The sequence below is a fragment of the Diabrotica virgifera genome, chromosome 6 (assembly GCF_917563875.1).
Source record: "Diabrotica virgifera virgifera chromosome 6, PGI_DIABVI_V3a".
In the NCBI taxonomy this organism is placed as follows: domain Eukaryota; kingdom Metazoa; phylum Arthropoda; class Insecta; order Coleoptera; family Chrysomelidae; genus Diabrotica; species Diabrotica virgifera.
The window spans coordinates 200,427,813-200,450,104 of NC_065448.1; the positions used below are offsets into that span (position 1 = coordinate 200,427,813).

The window sequence follows — 22,292 nt, forward strand, 5'->3', positions numbered from 1 at the left end:
GAAATGACAGCCTATCTCGCTCACGAAGACTTTAACCAATCATTTATGTTAACGCCATATCTGAATGTCATAAATAAAATAATCAAACGAGGCTTAACTCGGCAATGTCAATTCTGTCAAAAGTAATGACAGTTAGTGGAAAAAATTTTCCATTAGTTTACAGTTTTTATTTTTTATTGTATTACCTTTAACGATTTGTTCTTAGTAATTTCAATTTAAGTTGGTTCCTTATCCTTCGTTGATAAAGTGTAGTTTTGTTTTAGTTACGAAACGAAAGAACTTTTGTGTTGTGTTAATAAAAGAACTGAACATGGTTTATTATTGTTGTGTACAAATCATAGATAAGTTAGAAAAATGCATAGATAGGTAAATAGTAATTAGTTTATAACTGTTTTATCTGAAACAACAAATAAATACACGTACCTATATTTAGAAAAACATTGTCATAACTTTTTTTATAATTTGACAGCAAAAATAACATATTTTTGTAACTTGGGAATTCCGAATAATGTATGAGTATTACTTAGATATTATTTAAATAAAATACTTTAACAAACTTAGTAAGTTCTGGTATTTTATTTTAATAATATAGGTGAGATTATAACAACGCATGAAAGGCTATCCTTCCTAACCGACATCTATACAAATGTGCAGGAGAGCTGATCAAAAATTTTTTTTATTGAAAAATTCTTATAAAATCTTTACTTTTCATCATAGATAAATACTGGTTACAGTTTAGGCATTATAATATTGTGGGCTTTTATCTAAGAAGTAATATTTAAACTTAACACTTCAAGTTTACCATTTAGAGTTGGTTAGTAAAAGATTACCCCTAAAAAATAACAGGTACAACTATCTATGCGCCTGAGCCTACAAAAAAACTTTCAAGTATATTCAGTTACATACTTAAGCTATTGTATATGCAAATAGGTAAAAATGTATTAATAACCAAAAAATATTTTTGAAAAATAGGAAAAAAAAACTAAATAATTAAATTTTAGTCAGGTCCTTCAAGAAAAATAATCTAATTACTTATTATAAAGTAATATTTGCAACTCTATCCGACATTTTTGAAGGGAGTGAGTTTAACAAATAAAACGATTTTTGTTTTTAATCAATATTTATATTGTATTGCAGTATTTTTTTGAATTAAAAATTAAGAACTTAAACAAAATTTGGTTTTTATAATTAACACTGGGTACGAAAAAAAAAATGTTCTAAATAATTGTTAAATAACATACTTAAGTAACATCAAGAATTTGCTTAAACAAGAAAGAGATCTCAACATATTATTAATTATTATTACTCCAAATAAGGCACAGTGCACAGTTTAACATCACAAGACTCATCAGAGTTAAAAAAGTTTCTTTAAAAATTCATACATAATATTATGTTCGTGTGTACTGTTTCATTAACATTTAACTATGGTACTAAGATCCAGAACTCTAACTATTGGAAAAATAATTGGTAAAGAACACATTAAATGCAAAATTAACCAAGTGTACTTAGAGTAATATCCTATGTAAGACAATTACTAATATCCTATGTAAGGAGTAATATCCTATGTAAGGAACTCTATTATTCAATCTCAAACATATAACAAATGATAGCAAACAAACAAAATAAATAATAGTTAAAAAATTAACTTTAAATCGTATTTGGTCAAGACTGTAATACTGGAACCTCAAATAATTAAACTTATAAAAAATATGCTACTTAGGGGGCCTTGCGTAACGCTTCCTAAATCAATTTATGCCTAAACGCATTTAATAATGTCATTGCATCTTTTTCTAATCCAAACAGATGACGGAGAAACAATAATTGCATTTTAATGCATTTACCCATAAATTTATTTAGGAAATGTTACATAAGACGACCGTATACTTGTTATTAATCAGCCTTAACACTTTGACTTCTTATACTTTATAACATCAAAATGAAAGCAACCACAAATTATAATATACTCGTAATACTAATATTAATAACATAATATCAAAACAAAACTGTAGCAAAAATAAATTAAAAATCGCAATCAGGATCTTCTACGTCTGATTCTGGTAACACATCTTTCATATTCGCATCCCGTGGAATGTTCAAATATTCATGATGAAAACAAGCTGGAATGACTTGGTCAGTACAAAGTTTCTGAAGATCGTGATATTTCTTTTGGAAATGGGCAGTAGTGATTTATAGCAGGACATAAGTGGGACCCTAGTCTTAGGCTGGACTTCAACCAACATCGAATAATTTGGCAACAGAATTCATAGATGTTTTTATAGAAACAATGTGTTTGTCTTTCTTAAAAGTTGCAATCCGAACTTTACTTATTTTGCCAGTAAGATTTCCTTTAAAATATTTGTCTCCAATGTTATCCCATTTTTTAAATTGATCATAAGATATTCGCTCAACATTAAATGGCGATGGATTCTTTCTAGCAGTTGAGAAAATGGTGAACCATTGGGAAGGTGCATAAACAGTTGTATGTTTAAGGTTATTTTCAATGATGGCGTGAGACGTATCTACTGGCATATAAGTGTGCCCAGTTAGTAGGAAATTCAACTGAATTGTTTCAAGATTATTACATTCCTGCAAAGTTTGATGAATCATTCCCATAACATTGCGGTTCCGGTTTTGCCCTGGACAATAATCGCAGTATAACAGCAATCGTTTAACATTTCCTCTGGCATCAACAGATTTAATGTATTTATGCAAAATTGTTGCTACTTCATTTGCACCTCGTTTACCATTTGATTCGTCCCAATAATAACAGAATACTTTACGAGTGCCATTCTCGTAGAAACATAGGTTATAAACAGCCAGTTTTCTACTATAGTATAATAGCATTGAAGGTGAATATGGCGTATTCAACACCTTTTGAAGACCAAAGCTGACGCATAATGTAGAAGAATCATCTTTATGGATATTTTTGTGACTTTTGAAACGGGCGTAACTTTCTTCTTTTTCTTTCTCATGCTGTTCTTTTTCTTTCAGTTTATCAGGATCAGTGTTTTTTTCAAACATAAGGCATTTCTTGCACTTATCTTTCTTTGGTACATGAAAGCCGACGTTAAACTGCTCATGAAATATTTTGCGAAAAATTCTCTCACTCATAATATATCCATACCTTGATTAATGACATTATTTTTATAAATTCCGTAAAGAGTTGGTATGTTCTTGAATTCTTCTGGTAAATAAACTTTACTGGAATCTTGGCGGCCATAGTGCGATGGTAAAGCAGGCAAACTTTTTATAAAGTTTAAAACGGCATCCAGAGTAGTTTGTTTGGTTTTATTTGACGGCTCCATCTTTCCTCTCATGTCTTCCTTGGCACATCCCCACTCTGCATTTTTAACAATACTATAAATAGTTTTATCTGAAACATTCATAGTGGCTACTAAGAACTGTAAGCATACATTTCTCTTACCTTCTCCTTCATTTATAAAATATTTTATAGTACAGTTGGGTTTTTCAGACTCACTGCGCTTGCGCTTCACACCTACTCTTTGCGCCAATGATACCAACCAATCTCATCATCGAGTTGTATCCAGTTTCCAGAAATGGTTAAATATGCTTTCTTTTCTTTCTTCGGGGACAGATCCACAGTTATTCCCATATTTTTTTCCTTGACATGGATTCGGGAGAACTTTCTTGGCTGGTACTGTCACTCCCTTCTTAGTTGTATATTCTTCCCCAGCTCTCTTCTTCTAAGATCATTCTTTTCTTTCATTATTTTTTCTTTCCCTCAATCCAGCGTCACCTACAGTTTCTTCTTCTATGCCCGATCCATTCGTTGTTGGTTTTCTTCTTCTGAAATTCTTTTTCTTTTTTCTTTTTTTACCCGTTGACTCTGCATCATCTGTTTCCTCGTCGCTTGCACTTGCGCTCGACTGACTCGTTCCGAATACGAATGCAGTATGCAGTACGTTATGCATAACCGACATTCAAAACATGGTTGCGCCTCCTAAGCGCCTATTATTCGTTTTGAAATTCAAATAAAATTATCTAAGCGACACGTTTGGCACAACATTAAGGCAAGTAAAACTATCTAAGCGACATTCGGTTCCAAACTTATTAGTCAGGTAAAATTATCTAAGCGACATCAAGTTGGTATCGTTTTTTTATGTAAAATTATCTAAGTTCTTTTTTATACCTATTTCGCAACAAGCAAAAATGTCTAAGCACAAATGATGTCAAATACATTTTTAGGAACAAATGTATAAGGACACGTTTGGATCATATTTCTGTTTGTAAAAAAATCGGTAAGCGACTATGATAGCAAAATCTAGAACAGGAAAAAATACCGTACTGCTTGGTGCATATGATTTTACTTTCAGTAAATTTATCTAAGTTAACGGTTAATATAATTTTAAGACAGGAACAAATTACTATTCGTTTTTTTTTATAACTCAAACTGTCCAACCAACCGATATATAGAAAATTAGGACATTTTTGTTGCTTAGTCAGTTGAAAATGTGAGAATACTTAAGATTCACGTACTTCCTAAGCGACAACAAATCTCAACGCAGCGCTACGAGACCCAGACCAATCGACGCGGATTTTTATGGCGAGTCTAATGATATATATATATGTCGTTTTACCAAATCTTGTCGGTTAGGGAGCTTTGCCTTTCATGCGTTGATAAGAAGATATTTTAATTAGTAACGAAAGGGTCCGCAAGAGGCGCTGAACGGATGAAATTAATGCTTGTCCATTTAAATTTCCCGCCAAATGGTGATTAGTTAACACTACGGTCGCAAGTGGCGAAAGGAACCAAATTTTTACAGTGAGTTGCCTATCTATCCGGTAATACTATATTATTAATCTATGGTAATACTATATTATTAATCTATGGCCGTTGCCCGGCCTTGCCGTGGATTGTTGTTTGTATTTTGTATTATTTGTGCTTTTTAAGAATATTTTTTTAATTCGGATACTTTTATAATAGCTTTAATAGTATTATTAACATAGTGCATAAAATGGTGTCCTGTTTTTAACGCAGTTGGAGTAGCAGAAACAAATGTAGATAAAAAAATCTGCAGGAATAACGTTTCAATTATGACAGAAGCTCAAAACAAATGACTGTGAATGAAAAGCCCTATTAAAAGGTTAGTATGCAAATATGTAAACGAAAGCATGCCCTGTATTTCAGAAAATAAATTAATACTATTAATACCCTAATAATACTATTCATAAAAAATCTTTTAAGTAACGTAGATATAACAAAGTGAATAAAAGGCATAAATCAGAAGAATTATTATTTTATTTTATAAGTTAATAATTGGTCATATCCATTTATTATTTTAATAATAATTGTGAATAAGCCACAAACTTCGCTTATTCCTAACTAAAATAGTAAATAGAGATAGGTAATAACAAAAGGATTTGTAAAACTAAAATAATTCTTTTTGCGTTTTTGCTAGTGTATGCGTTTATAAATAGGATGGTAGACCACACACTATAATATGCAGTACCAACTAATGAATACACAGAATATTATAGTCGATTTGCTAAACTCAGTCTCAGTACTAATTACTGTAATTTTGGCAAAATTGGCCAAAAACAAAAAAAATTACCTACTAAAATCACTAGCCAGTTGTGTCTGAGTTTGGGGAACCGACTATACTAATAAACAATTTCTAAGCTGTTTTATAATAATTTTGTGAGTTCATTAATCATATTTTTTATTTAAAACTAAAATTTGTTAATAATGCTTAGTAATGCATATATTTTGTATTTTTAGCTTTCCAGAAGATCCTGCGAAGAAGACAAGAAAGTATAGATTAGATTTGTTAATAGGGCTTTTCATTCACAGTCATTTGTTTCGAGCTTCTGTCATGTGTCACATAATATTAATATATCTACGTCATACATTATTGACATATACCAATGATACAAACCAAAGACGTATGACGTAGATATATTAATTTTATGTGACACATGACAGAAGCTCGAAACAAATGACAATCGATGAAAAGCCCTATAGAGGAGTATGTTCAAAACACTTTTTAGAAAAAGATATTGACAGAACTTCACTTTCATCTGTTCGTTTGAGAGACTGTGCTGTTCCAATAGCTTATGTCACACAGGTATATGCATAACCTAATTAATAATACAGTCCGTACAATATAGATACTGTTGTAATTCATTATCTACATCGGAGATCTAAGTTGACATTGTTGCCCAACTACAGAAAATTTTTGAATTCATTTTAAGTCAAATATATCACATAATTATTGCGAAGTAGATTATACAACAAAACAGATTAATATTCAATGTAAATAAATAAAAACATCAGAAATCGAAAACAAGAATTAAGGTATAATCTTATGTTACAGTTATTAAGGTACCAAGGGTATTATAGGGATATACGTTGACCGAAAGCGTTATTATTATAATACCTGTGGTGCCTTCAACGTTTAATGTCCGACTAAATTATTCTTTATATGCGAAAAATTTGAATGAATTTTGAATTGATTAGTTTTTAAATAAGTACATTTACCAGTAACAGTAGTAACGTAATTGTGGTAACCATAGTTTTAGTTAGGTTGATATTTGTCAACTTGACAGTATCTAAGTCGTTATTTAAATTTAATGCCCAAGGGCGTTATATCGTACTTAACAGACTTCGAAATGTCATTATTTGTCAAATAATGTACCAGTAGGACATTAAAGTAAATAATAAAAACAATAAATATAATGAATACTAAATACTTATTTGTTTGTGAAAAATCTATTTCTTTGTGGCTTTTTTGTAATTAATTATTCTAATGGGGAAATAAGCCACAATTTACTTGAAAAAATAATTTTATTAAAGTTTCTACTTCCACATCGGATGTCGTTGTCAAAATACAAAATGTTCATTATTATTATTTTATTTATTAAATATTATTTATTTAAATATTATTTAGTATTTATTTTTTTATTATTATTATTTATGCATATTATTACCTGTAAATAATATTTCTTCTGATTGTTAATTGTAAAGGATAGAAAAATTACCTTTTATTTTATTTTCTTGTAGAATCAGCTGAGAGAAGTGGTCTACAAAAAACCAGAAAGGAAACGGAATATGTGGCTACGAAAAGCAAAAGAAAGGTTTACAAAGCAAATGTGACACATTTTTTAATAATATTTAGGAATGTCAGCAAATTACATTAAAAAATGTATGTAAAGATTTTTTGCAATAAAAATGTTTATATTTATCAAGGATGTATTATTTGGTATGGCCATATATCGTCAGTGATGTGACAGTACCTCCTATCTGTTTTTTTCAAGAGATTTGTAAGATAGACTAAAAACTTGTTTCGGCCACCTCCTGTTTTCATATATTTTTTGACTTGTTTTGCAGTAAATTCAACTATCTATTTACTACAAAAAAAGTCAGAATACGTACGAAACCAGAAAGTGACCTTAAAAAATGTTTTTCGTCTCCTGCAAACCTCATGAAAAAACATATAGGAGGTATTGTCACATTACTGACGATATATTTCAGTGAATGTCTAAAAAATATACTGTGAATGTTCAAAGAACGTTCGTAGACATTCATGGAATGTTCTAACAAGACATTCAGTCTAAAAATATACTGTGAATGTCCAAAGAACATTCATGGAATGTTCCAACAAGACATTCAGTCTAAAAAATAGACTGTGAATGTCCAAAGAACATTCGTAGACATTCATGGAATGTTCCAACAGAACATTCTAAGAATATATAAAATGCTGACACAGCACTTTCCTGGTACTTTCCAGGGACATTTGGGGACATTCCAGGAATGTTTTCAATGTCCTGTGTGTACATTCTAGGAACATTCATGGAATGTTTTGTGTTATTAGGGATGCACCCCCATTTTTTCCCCGGAACCACCCAAAAACAAAGAAGAATTAATAAATAAAGTGATTTTCTTGGAATCCTTCACACACAATTCCCTTCATTAATATGCTTCTTATACCATTTTATGCAAGTTATTATTACCCATGCATGGACACTAAAAGCGATTTCCTAGTACAACCCCTGTAGCCAAAAACAATAAATAAAATGGGGGGTTAAATTTTTTTTTTTGTTTTTTGCTTTTTGATCTATATGGGCATATGCTTCATCAATAGTGCTTTTCAATAATATATATGGTTATTGCAACATCCCTGCGCAAACCACCCATATCCTTGAAAATTTACTGCAGAAACTACCCCTATACCTTATCCAGCATGTTTTTACGATTTTCTCATTACCTATTCATTTTTCTTAAACAAAACTTATACAAGGTTAAAGACCACTATTTACTCTAAAAATCATGTCCTATTCATTTTTTTCGTTTAAGCGACCATTACGGCACAGTGGCGCCGTAAACCTCATATATGCTTTGACGGGCTCCAGTTTTTGTTTATTTTTTCGTCATCTGTTTGTCTTATTGATAAAGTACTTATGTAAAATAAAACAACACAGTGTAACCTACAAATCATGACCTATGCACATTTTACATTCTTTGCTCCCCAAAGCTACAGTGGTGGCCCAAAATAAATTTTTTCATATTTTCGCCACCTACACGCATTTTATTGCGTTAATGCTACCTTAATAGCACAATATTCACCCCTAAGTGGTCGCTAAGCAGTGGCGGATCTAGGGAGGGGTGATGGGGGCGATCACCCCCACCCCTCTCGAACCAAGTGATATTATATTTGAAGATTATAAAAATATTCATTTATTTTTATTGAAATACTTATATTATATTAATATTATTTTTATAAGAATGACTTTTATGCTTTAGCGACAGTGGCGGATCCAGCATCGTTAAGAGGGGGGTGCCAATTGGTTAAATTTCTATAAAAATAAATGAATATTTTTATAATCTTTGAATATAATATCACTTGGTTTGAGAGGGGGGGAAGTGATCACCCTCATCACCCCTCCCTGGATCCGCCACTGCGTAGCGACCACCTAAGGGTAAATATTGTGCTGTTACGGTAGCATTAATGCAATAAAATGCATGTAGGTGGCGAAAATCTGCAAAAATTTATTTTGGGCCACCACTGTGGCTTTGGGGAGCAAAGAATGTAAAATATGCATAAGTCATAATTTGTAGGTTACACTGTGTTGTTTTATTTTGCATAAGTACTTTATCAATAAAACAAACAGATGACGAAAAAAAAAAAACAAAAACTGGAGCCCGCCAAAGCATATATGAGGTTTACGGCGCCACTGTGCCGTAACGGTTGCTTATACGAAAAAATGAGTAGGACATGATTTTTAGAGTAAATAGTGGTATTTAACCTTGTATAAGCTTTGTTTAAAAAGAATACATAGGTAATGAGAAAATCGTAAAAACATGCTCGCCAAGGGATAGGGGTAGTTTCTGCAGTATATTTTCAAGGATAGGGGTGGTTTTCGCAGAGATGTTGCAATAACCATATATATTTTTGAAAAGCACTATTGATGAAGCATATGCCCATATGGATCAAAAAGCAAAAACCAAAAAAAAATTTTCAACCCCCCATTTTATTTATTTTTTTTGCTACAGGGGTTGCACTAGGAAATTGCTTTTGGTGTCCATGTATCGGTAATAATAACGTGCACAAAATGATATATGAAGCATATTAATAAAGGGCATTGTGTGTGAAGGATTCCAAGAAAATCAATTTATTTATTAATTCTTCTTTTTTTGGGGTGGTTCCAGGGAAAAAATGGGGGTGCATTATACAAATTTGTAAATAGCACCAGTACATGGGTAATCGCTGAAAGTCTTTTTACTCTAGCATAAACGGTTCAGATGGTATAAAAAGAGGTTTTTTAAAATGTAACACCCTGTAATTAAAAAAAGGGCAATTACCCTTAAGTGAAACCTATACCAAAAATCAGTCAATTACTTGTGAATAATTTCCCCAGGATTTCTTCTTAATTTCCGTTACAGTTAGGGAAAAATATATTTTTATTAAAAACATCTTTTTTAAAAACTTGTCAACTTTAGGGCGCCACCCCCGCTAAAAGGTGGATGATAGAGAGATGGTATCGAAAATAAATCGTAGAAAATATAGTCCCCTTCATATTTCTATAAAAGAAATTTTTTGTAAAAGTTACAGGAAGGGCTACGTTCCGCAAAAACCACAAATTACCCCCTTTAAAGGGGTGAAAAGGGAGGTTCCGGGGCGAAATTTTTTCAGAAAAAGTTAGTCTTATAATAAGCACCCCTTGATATACCAGAAAAAAAATAAAACCGGACTTGTGTCCATTTTGCAAGGTTCAACCTTTGTTTCCTACACTATTAATTATTTTCATAAAAATTTTAAATAGGTTATGAACAACGTAATTTTGGTTGTATATACACAGGGGGCAAGCTGTATGGAGTATGGATGCGGATTCAAAATGAGAAAATATCGTGAGATTTTTGTCTCATGAAATAGAAAGAATAATAGAAACATTATAAAGTCTCATGAAATATATAGGTACATTTATTTTATACTTAACAGAACAGGTTATTTGTATTTTATTTAAATATTAAACTAACTTTCTTTACCTACCACTTTTAAAAATTTTTTATTAAAACGATACCAAAAATATAAAGAAAAGAATGTGTGTGTACTTTGTACGCAAGTAAGAAGTTATACTTCTAAATATGATTTCAATGAAATAAATATACTTTCGGACAGTTTATTTGTATCTTATTTAAAGATTAAATTAATTTTTACTTACTACTTTCCAAAAATTTTTATTAAAACAATGCCAAAAATAAAAAAAAAAAAGATTAGAAAACACCAGGATTTGAACCGGGGACCTCTTGATCTCCAGCCCAACGCTCTACCACTGAGCTATACCCTTTTGTTTATAGGGGCTACAAGATTTCTCAGACATAGTGACAAACATACGAAGTGAATTATAAAATACTTACGGTAGGAATAATAACAAGCGGCAGCTTTTTCAAAGAACTGTTCCAAATGCTTAAATCAAAACTTATCAAATCCTATTAGGGCAGTTTACTTTAACAACTTAGTTAAATATGGCAAACCAATTTTTTTTATTCTTTTAAATAACAGATGATTAGTGTTGTGATACTGTGAAAACAGTGTCTGTTGTCAGAGTCACCTTGTCTCATGTAAGAGTAAAATCTTAAGTCGCATAAACTCGGGTGTTTTAGAGAAATATCTCATAATATACTTATACTGTGTGGCAAAGCCAAATGGAATAAATACATTATTTCGTAAACTGGCTAGTTTAAGGAAAAATCCCGAAACAGGTCGATTTTTATTTTTAAATTATGATTTTTTGGCATATATATCATACTAGTGACGTCACCATCTCGGCGTGATGGCGTAATATATGATTTTTTTAAATGTGAATAGGTGTGCAAGCTCGTTCGAAAGGTTATTCAATTCTCTATTTAGTAATATAAACATTAACATAATTATTTATACAGGGTGTCCTACCTATTGCTCTCAGAAATCAGAACAAAAATTATTTGGCAAATATACATATACATAGTTTTTCACATAAATAAAAAGTACCAAGCATAAATATGGCATAAATATAAAGATCAAACTGACAAGAGGCATGAGGGTGACAGCTTAAACATTGAATTTTAAGCGAAAAGCAATAATGTTTATTTCCTAAATAATCATTTTTTCTGTTTTCTGACAGCAGTAAGATGTATACTTTGTATAAATTACATAGGTATTCTTTTTCTCATAGGCATCTTTCAGTGCGTCACAGTTTTCGATTTCTTTCTAACACATTAAATTGTATGTGACAGAAAAAAATACACGTCCGTGATTACAGATAACAGATATTTTATAACATTTATTCTAGTTGTCGATAGATGGCGCTATAATCGAAAAAAAATTATTTACGAAATATATAATATATTGTAGCGTGATTAGTGTAATTACTTCTAATTACAATAAAACTAGCGGTTCGTAATTTATATACGACTTTATTTTTTTATTTATACAAGTTTACTTTACAAACTTTAGCTTAAGACTAACTCTATTTACAAATATGTCCTATTTATATACAGATATTCCAGAAATATCTATATATCTCCAGCTATGTCCATGTGACTCGACCGCTTGGACGTCATCGGCGCTGCATCGGCGTATCTCGAAACATCGATAGTGTTCTGTCTGTGCGGAGACGGGAGCTGGTATACGAGGGTAGGTCAATAATTATTTTGTTACACTGCTCCCCTCTTAAGATCTGAGCGTCCCGATCAGCAACCCTAGATGGCCCAGGATGGCGGAATCTACAGGATTCTCCAGCTCTGCATACACCCCTAGAAAAGAAGTAACAGTCTACTGTCTTTGAAGGGTATGACATCTTCGGGTTCATGCAACACACAGTAATCCGTACGCCAGTTTCTCTGAAGATCACTTCCAGCATGCTTCTCACAATCTTCCAATCCAGATTTTCTACTGCATGGCCAATTTTTGGTAAAGCCAAATCTTTGATGTCATAATTACAGACCATTTTCTTCAAATTAGTTAGAGCACGCCATATGTTCTCGTAGCTTGGCGTGTCCGTATAAGACTTCCTGGTCACTATATACAGCAAAGATCGAGGACCATCTTCCAATCGCAATACTCTTCCAATTTTAGGTTGTTGATTCCTTAACTCGTCCAGGCGGCCGAACTTTCTATTGAATACGGACGAGATTCCTTTAGTCATCAACACAGTGGGCTAGAGAGACGTTTTCTGGAACACCAAACAGATCTTGCTGAACTTCTGTGGTCACGCCGAATCTAGCACTCTTTCTTTCTGCGTAATTTGACATAAATTCCTTAAAACTTGGCTGTGGTGCATCTTTCATCTCCTGTTGGAGGACTCGGGCTTCCTCTGTTTCATTTGAGCCAGCATATGGTGCAAGACGATTTATGTGAATAACTTTTGGTTTACCGTTTGGTAACTTCTTAATTCTGTATATTACGTCATTTATTTTCTTCTTAACTTCATACGGACCTTCCCATTGTCTTTGCAGTTTAGGACACAGGCCTCGACGACGTTGTGGATTATAAAGCCAGACAAGATCACCTACTTCGAAGCTTTCATTCTTGCAGCGAGAATCATATTGATCTTTCATTCTGTCACTGGCTATCTGGATGTGTTGTCGGGCAAGTTCATGAATGTTGTTCATTCGTAACTTCAGGCGGTCTACGTATTCTTCGCCTGCAACATATTCCTCGGAAGGTCTGCAGCCAAACTCTAGGTCGCAGGGCAAACGAACTTCACGACCCAACATCAGGCAGGTTGGTGTTTGACCTGTAGTTTCATTCACGGCCGAGCGGTAGGCCATCAGGAATAAATGAATGTGTTGGTCCCAATCTCGCTGATGTTCAGATACAACTTTGGACAAGTGTTTACCCATCGTTCGGTTCATCCTCTCGACCATTCCATCTGATTGAGGATGCAGGGGTGTTGTTCTGGTCTTATTGGCACCAATCAATTTACAAACGTTTTGGAAAAGAGCTGACTCAAAGTTTCGCCCTTGATCGGAGTGGATCTCCAAGGGAACACCAAATCGGCTGAAGAATTCTTTAACAAGTACCTCTGCAACGGTAGCAGCTTCTTGATTCGGTAATGCATAGGCCTCGGTCCATTTCGTAAAATAGTCCATGGCTACCAGAATGTATTTATTTCCAGCATCGGTTTCTGGAAATGGACCTGCAATGTCGATTGCTACTCTTTCCATAGGACTTCCAACATTGTACTGTCTCATGGGTGCTCTCTTTTTACCAACTGGACCATTACCGGATGCACACAGTTCACATTTCCGGCACCATCTTCTTACATCATCTTTACAGTTCACCCAATAGAACCGTTCTCGAACCTTTTGCAGAGTCTTCGTAATACCAAAGTGTCCACCTGATGTACCGTCATGCAACTGACGCAATACTTCTGACACTTTACTTTTAGGTACAATCAACTGAAGCTTAGATTCTGTACCATCATCGTTCTCAAAGGTTCTGTACAGAAGATCATCTTTTAGTATCAGGCAATTCCATTGGCTCCAGTAGGCCTTGACTTCCGGACTACATGCACTAATGTTTTGCCAACTAGGTCTCTCACCTCGACGCATCCAATCCAATACTCTTTTTATACATGGATCGTCTTCTTGGGCTTCTTGTAACTGTTGTGGCTGCCATTGCTCATTAACGACGGTGGTTCGTCTCACGGGGCAAAATCGTTCCTCTAATTTGGCACAGTGATTACAATTTGCACTGCATGGTCGTCTCGAAAGGGCATCAGCATTTGAATGAACTCTTCCGGCCCTGTGTTCTATCTCATAATCATATTCTTGAAGTCGTTCTAACCATCTTGCCATCTGGCCCTCTGGATTACGGAATTGTATGAGCCATTTTAGAGCAGCGTGATCTGTTCGAAGAAGGAACTTTCTGCCGTACAAGTATTTATGGAAATGTTCGCAAGCCTTCACTACACCCAGCAGTTCTCTTCTGGTAACGCAATAGTTTCTTTCTGGTTTCGACAGGACTTTGCTGAAATAAGCGATGACTTTTTCCTGTCCATCCTGGATTTGTGAGAGAACAGCTCCTATGGCACTGTTGCTAGCATCGGTATCCAAAACAAATTTTCCTGCCTGTCCCGGGTAGCTTAATATCGGTGCACTGATCAGAGCCCTTTGTAGTTGTTCGAAAGCTTTTTGACACTCCTCACTCCATGTATATTCTTTGCCCTCCTCCGTCAACTTTGTTAGGGGCTTGGAGATATTGGCAAATCCTTTGACAAATCGTCGGTAATATGTACATAGGCCAAGGAAACTTCTAATTTCATGTTTATCTTTTGGTACTGGCCAATCTTTAATTGCATCAATCTTTTCAGGATCAGCTGTTACACCATTACTCGATACAATATGTCCTAAGTACTTAACTTCTCGTCGAAACATGTGACATTTCTTCGGACTTAACTTCAAGTTCGCTGCCCTCAATCGTTGAAAGACGTCTATTAGATTCTTGGCATGTTCATCAAAGGACCTTCCAACCACAATTACATCATCCAAGTAAACCAGGCATGTTTTCCATGTTAGACCTCTTAAAACTGCCTCCATTAATCTTTCAAATGTGGCAGGGGCATTACATAAACCAAACGGCATAGCCGTAAACTGCCAAAGCCCTGATCCTATCGAAAATGCGGTTTTCTCCCGATCGGCTGGCTCCATGTCTACTTGCCAATATCCACTTTTTAAATCGAGTGTGGAAAACCAACGAGAACCGGAGAGAGTATCCAATGTATCGTCTATTCTGGGCAAAGGATAACTATCTTTTTTTGTTACCGCATTGAGCTGGCGGTAGTCGATACAAAAACGCGTTGAACCATCTTTCTTCTTTACCAGAACTACTGGTGATGTCCATGGACTGTTCGATGGTTCAATTACCCCTTGTTTGTCCATATCCTTGATAATCTCTTCGGCTTCATCTCTTTTCGCAAATGGAAGTCGTCTAGGCCGTTGTCTGATTGGCTGAGCGTCTCCGGTATTTATTTTATGCGTTACTATGCTTGTTTTTCCCTTATCCTTCGTGTCAATAGCAAAAACATCTTGATACTTTATCAGCATAGATGTCACTTTTTCCGTTCGTTCATGATCAAGATCTTGGCATCTTTCAATGATCATCTCAACAAGCTCCTTTGGATACTTCGCCTTCGATGATTTCTCATTGGTATTCACAGAGCAAATTGAAGCCACGGGAACACACTGCCCGATCAAAGCTCCTCTACTTAACTTGATAGCAGTTTCCCTTAAATTCATAACTCTTACAGGGATCACATCTCGAACTTTTACCAAAGTTTTCGCCGTTAGGAACTCGACATTATCCACATCTTCGACCATCCTTAAACTTCCCTCTCGGCAGTGTCCATCAAGCATGGTCATCAGAATTTTCTCACTATTACCGGGTATGGTTACGTCGCATGTAGTAAGTAAGCGGATGACATCTTCTTTGTCGTCGTGAAAGGGCAACTCTTCACCATTGATCTTGAGAACTCCATTTTGAACATCCAATATTGCCCCCACTTTCCTTAGTACGTCCATCCCCAATATGAATTCGTCGGAGATCTCGGCAATTAATACTTGATGTTCAACTGTGGTCTGGCCAATGGATACTGACATATTAGCCTCGCCATATGTATTAATTAGCTCACCAGTCGCTGTTCTAAGCTTTACTGTTGCAGGTGATAATTTATTATGGTCTCGTACTACATCTGGACGTGCGATAGTTCTCGTTGCACCTGTATCCACCAAAAATGATCTACATCTATTACTGATACGACCTTCGATGTATAAGTTGTGGATTCCACCGGAGGACGTAAGGTTGACAGTTACTATGGGGGCTCTAGTTCTCGAGGTCGGCAGTTGCCCCTTGGTGTCGACCCGCTCTAGTTTTCCGACGGCTGTACGATCTTCTTACAATTACGACGAATGTGGCCTACGTCTCCACAATTCCAACATCTAGGCTCGCGTCTCTTTGGCATCTGATTACTTAATACTCTCCGTATCATTTCCTCCAGACGTTCATCGTTGTGTTCGTCACTTTCTTCAATGGTTCTTACTCTATGGCCTCGTGAAGTTTGACTAGCCGTTTCGTGTTCCAATGCAATAGCAAGTGCTTCATCTAAAACTTTCGGTCTTGCTAGTCGTAAAGCTTTCTGTAGTTCATTATCTTTCAGCCCATTGACGAAGGTATCTACTGCAATTTCTTCTAAAACGCTGTCTGGCACCTCTGGATAAGCCAACCGCACCACACGAGCCACATCTGCTTCAAATTCTTGCAGATTCTCACTTGCTCGTTGACTTCTACTTCGCAGTTGTGCTTTGTATACTTGTTGTAGATGGGCATCTCCATAGCGTTTTTCTAGACGAGTGAACAAGGTCTGGTAACAATTTTCTTGACCCTTAGGAATTGATCTTAATATATCTGCAGCATCACCTCGCAAAGCAGCAGTCAAGGAAACAGCCTTTTCCTGTTCGGTCCAATGATTGGCGGTCGCAATAGCTTCAAATTGTCTAAGATATATGGACCAAGAGGACTTTCCATCGAATGGTGGTAATTTGAATCTCATATTATGCGACGTTTCGTCTCTCGGTAGTTCATCTTTCACTACCGGATCTAACGCTGCTGCATTAACTGATGGTTGTACTTTTGTATCGGTTATCATGCTCTCTAGTTGTTTGATCTTTTCTTCTACGGTCTCTACACTTTTCTGCATCTTATCGAATGTTCTAGAAACTTCTTCAAATTTCTCGTCATTCTGTCTACAAACGTCTTTAATTACTTGAGAAACACTTTCAAATTTCTCGTCGCTTTTTCTAGAAGTTTCATCGATCTTTTGAGAAACACTTTCAAATTTCTCGTTGTTCTGTCTACTAACTTCTTCAAGTTTCTCGTCGCTTCTTCTAGAAGTTTCATCGATCTTTTGAGAAACACTTTCAAATTTCTCGTTGTTCTGTCTACTAACTTCTTCAAGTTTCTCGTCGCTTCTTCTACTAACTTCTTCAAGTTTCTCGTCGCTTCTTCTAGAAGTTTCATCGATCGTTTCAGAAACAGTTTTTAATTTCGATAAGATTACTTGTTCTGCTGACTGGAAGTGGAACGTCTTTGGGTCTTCTCCGTTCTTCGTGAGGACATCCTCGAGTCGTGCTTGTAGGACTATCTTGAGCCCACTGCTGTCCAGATCCCGTTCCTCGAGCTGTTCACGGAGCTGTTTTACTGTAAGTTCTTGTAGCAACATCTTTGGTCGGCACACACGTACTTTCCAAAATGTCTTTTAACAGTCTTTCCGAATACCGAACAATCAACGCACTTTAACTATTCCCGACGAATAAAGTCCAAAAGTCTTTTAAAGTCTCTCTGTAATTCACTTATTTATATCGCACTAAGTTAACCGAACACCGACACCAACTGTAGCGTGATTAGTGTAATTACTTCTAATTACAATAAAACTAGCGGTTCGTAATTTATATACGACTTTATTTTTTTATTTATACAAGTTTACTTTACAAACTTTAGCTTAAGACTAACTCTATTTACAAATATGTCCTATTTATATATGCGATACAGATATTCCAGAAATATCTATATATCTCCAGCTATGTACATGTGACTCGACCGCTTGGACGTCATCGGCGCTGCATCGGCGTATCTCGAAACATCGATAGTGTTCTGTCTGTGCGGAGACGGGAGCTGGTATACGAGGGTAGGTCAATAATTATTTTGTTACAATATCTAAGAATATAATCTGTACAATTTATAAGACTATACAAATCAAAGAAAATACCATTTTATAAATGTAATAAACACAATTGATTTGTCTTTATGCCAAATTGCAAATAAAATGTGTCAACTGTCAGATTTAACTAAAATGTCATGTTAAAATAAATGTTATTATCATGTTAAAATAAATGTTAATATTACATGTTAAAATAAATGTTATAATAAGTGTATTATCCAGATATATGCAGAGACATGTAAAGAAAATAGACTTGGCTAGGCTAGGGATATACCACTCAATGCATCGGGGTGTAACGTCGATATCAAGTACATCAAGTACGGTGGTTTAGCTATCTTTGTCTGTCGTGAGAGTGTGAGCGTCTACCAAGAGGTGGGAGTAACGGAACCACAGTGACACACAGGCGCGGCGGCCATCATATGCTAGAGAGAGAAAGCTAAGCGCCGGTAGAGGGAGATAGATAGACCACCGACCCGAACTGCTCCGCGTTACGCTATTTTTCCGAGTTGGCCAAATCTATGTGTATAAGATCTTTTGATATATGTCAAGAATAGATCTGGCTAGGGATATGCTAAACAATGCATCGGGGTGTAACGTCGATATCAAGTACGGTGGTCTAGCTATCTTTGTCTGTCGTGTGAGTGTGAGCGTATCTACCAAGAGGTGGGAGTAATGCAACGACAGTTACACAGAGGCGGCAGCCATCATATAATGCTAGAGAGAGAAAGCTAAGCGCCAGTAGAGAGAGATAGATAGAGTTGGCCAAATCTATGTGTATAAGATCTTTGGTATTATCACAGACTTACCTTTTTTTCACAACATATGTGAATTACCTTTTCTTACCTTTTTGTGTAAATTAATTTAATTTTTTGGACACCCTTTAAATAAGATTATGTTAATGTTTATATTACTGATGAATAGAGAATTGAATAAACTTTCAAATGAGCTAGCACACGAACCCTATTCTCATTTAAAAAATCATCGATTACGTCATCACGCCTAGTTGGATGACGTCACTAGTATGATATATATGCTAAGACATCATAATTTAAAAATAAAAATCGACCTATTTCGGGATTTTTTCATTAAAGTAGCCGGTTTTGAAATACGTAATGAATTTATTCCATTTGACTTTGCCACACTGCTGTATATCTCATGTGGAAACAATCATAAATTTCTCATGAGACTCCTTGTGGACAATCACCTTGATGGGCGTAGGCGCAAAATTTCGGCTGCAATGCTTTTTAAATGCATTCATTTGTTTCGATTTACATTATTACCGAGGGCCGAAAGTCCCTTAGAATAAACAAAAGTTTCTTGTGAATGGGATATTTGAAATTAAAAGTCACACTAAATTTTCTCTTTTTTTTTCACCCCTGTAACTTACTAAAATAAACAATATACAAATATACATAGAAGTTTTCAGAGACTTTCGGCCCTGGGCAATAACCTAATCTTTCATTCTGCCTTCAAATTTTTAAAAAATACTTATAGTTTTATCATGATTCGAAAAAAATGAATGCATTTAAAAAGCATTGGAGCTGAAATTGTGCGCCAGGATATTCCAAAATTTGAACATAAACCAAGGCTAACTTAACTGTTGCACTACCTGAACCACATTAGAACTATTTCAAATTAATTACACGCCACCAGTAATTTTGACAGTTTAAAACTGAAGTTGTCAAAATACAAGTAAAACCTAAAATACTAAACTCTTTCTTGTTTAAACTCTATTTAGGCTAAAGTTTAGAAAGGTGTAGTTCTAGTATAAATCTTCACAAATACAAATAAAAAAGTAAGTGTTATTTTAAACGAATTCATTGACATATTCTATTTTTAGGAAATAGAAAGAAAGTCATACAAACATTAAAAACATTTTTAACTTTTGATTAATTTTTAGATTTTGAAAATGGGCCGGTATGCGCGTGAGCCAGAAAATCCCGCAAAATCTTGCAAAGCTAAAGGTTCTAATCTGAGAGTCCATTTTAAGAATACATGTGAAACTGCAAACGCAATAAGAAATATGCCGCTCAAAAGAGCTGTGGCATATTTAAATAATGTAATAACACAGCAAGAGTGTGTTCCGTTCAAAAGGTTCAATGGTGGAGTTGGTCGATGTGCTCAAGCTAAACAATTTGGTATCACTCAGGGAAGATGGCCCAAAAAGTCGGCAGAATTTCTTTTGCATCTGTTAAGAAATGCTGAAAGTAATGCTGATTATAGCGGACTTGATGTAGATAGATTAGTAATAGGACACATCCAAGTAAACAAAGCTGTTTGTTTGAGACGTCGTACTTATAGAGCACATGGTAGGATTAATCCATACATGTCTTCACCGTGTAATATCGAATTATGGCTAACTGAGAGAGAGTCTACACCAGATATTCCGCAAAAAGGGAGATCTAATAAAGTCAAGAGATCTAAAGCATAAGAAGATTTTTCGTTTAATAATTGTTTTGGTATTGCCATGTAGCTTTTTTTAGTTTTGGTTTAATAAAATTGTTCTCTACCTATTTGCAAATTCTATTAATTATTATTGGTATTACCTATATATAGAATAATAATTATAGTCGTATATGTGCCATATAGATCCGAATAAATGTTGTTTGCTCATTAATTGTTGGATATAGTTTATTCAGAACAGATTTTTAAATGAGTTATATTTCTGACTAAAATTATAATCAGATTCTTCTGCTCAGTTATTACTTCTACTAATAGGGGAGTGCAATTAGAACGAAAACATGCGTCGTTTCGGAAAAATTCAAACAAGCTTATATTTTTCTAAAACTTTTTTGTTAGTTTATATACTTGTTAAAGTAAAAAGTTCTACTCGCAGATTTGGCGCTGATTGTTTATTAATTGTTTAAACAATAACAATTTTTTTGTATAAATAATTTTAAAAATATCGTTAAATTCATCATTTTTACTTTGATCAAATATGTTTCTATTTTGTTTTTGATTATGCTGAATCCGAATACATATGACATTGCAATTTGAAAATTCTTATACAGAAGCTTTATACAGTATGTATGCGTAGCTAGGAACCACATGGAAAACCTTTTTATTATCAATTTTACGAAAAAAAGTTATTGTTCATAAAATGCTCTGGATAGTCAAAAATCTAAAACTCAACCATCAGATATCAAATTTTATCAATTTTATACGAGTTATGTCAAAAATATGAATTACGTTAAAGAGTAAAGTACCTTTATATTCCACAATATCAAAAAATGATATTATGAAAAGTTGTTTGAAATTAAAAACTATGTTTAAATATACAATTACATCATTCTAATTGAAAAAAAAATCAATTTTTTCTCAAATTACGGATACTCATCATCATTTTATTACAATTATGATAACTATTTTATTATCACTTTTACGAAAAAAAGTTGTTCTTCATAAAATGGTCTCCCTGGTCTAAAATCTAAGATACAACCATCAGATATCAAACTTTTTAAATTTTATACGAGGTATGTAAAAAATATGAAGAGTTAAGTGCCTTTATTATTCACAATATTTTAATTAGAAGGATGTAATTGAACACCAAAACAAATTTTTAATTCCAAACAACTTTTCTTAATAACACTTTTCGATATTGTGAAATGTAAAGGTACTTTACTCTTGGGTGAAATTCATATTTTTTGACATACCTCGTATAAAATTAATTAAATTTGATATTTGATGATAACGATGCAGAGTATTTTATTAAGAATAACTTTTTTTCGTAAAACTGGTATCTAATAAAAAAGTTATCACTAGGTTCCAAATTACGCAGACATACTGTATAAGAGCTAAAAAATTTTTTTTTACCGAACATTTATTATTGTTGAAGCTTATTATTAAATGTATTTTAGGTAAGTTTTACAGAAAAAAGTTTTGATCACTTTGTATAAACATTTTTTTGGCTGGTAATTTTTGGTTTTTGTATTACATTTTTGTTATCTTTCTTAATTTTCTCAAAAAGAAATAGTTTATTTCATTTCTAAAGTAAAATAGTTAAATGCATTTTAAAGATTACATCCTAAGCTTTAAAAAAGTACTTATAAAACTGTAATAGATCTGTTCAAACATGA

General features: G+C 34.1%; 1 protein-coding gene and 1 long non-coding RNA gene across 2 annotated transcripts; both read left to right on the forward strand.

The window, feature by feature from the left end:
* Positions 1-1,191: 1,191 nt before the first annotated feature.
* On the forward strand, positions 1,192-7,202 carry LOC126886630 (uncharacterized). The gene is made up of 3 exons (XR_007698723.1): positions 1,192-5,105; positions 5,741-6,086; positions 7,022-7,202. It is a non-coding gene; the product is annotated as an uncharacterized LOC126886630 (long non-coding RNA).
* A 12,640-nt stretch (positions 7,203-19,842) lies between these two features.
* Positions 19,843-20,729, forward strand: LOC126886631 (60S ribosomal protein L17-like). Its single transcript, XM_050653623.1, has 2 exons — positions 19,843-20,011; positions 20,117-20,729. The coding sequence occupies exon 2, from the start codon at positions 20,126-20,128 to the stop codon at positions 20,645-20,647; it is 522 nt and encodes a 173-aa protein (XP_050509580.1). The 5' UTR covers positions 19,843-20,011; positions 20,117-20,125; the 3' UTR covers positions 20,648-20,729.
* The last annotated feature ends 1,563 nt before the right edge of the window (positions 20,730-22,292 follow it).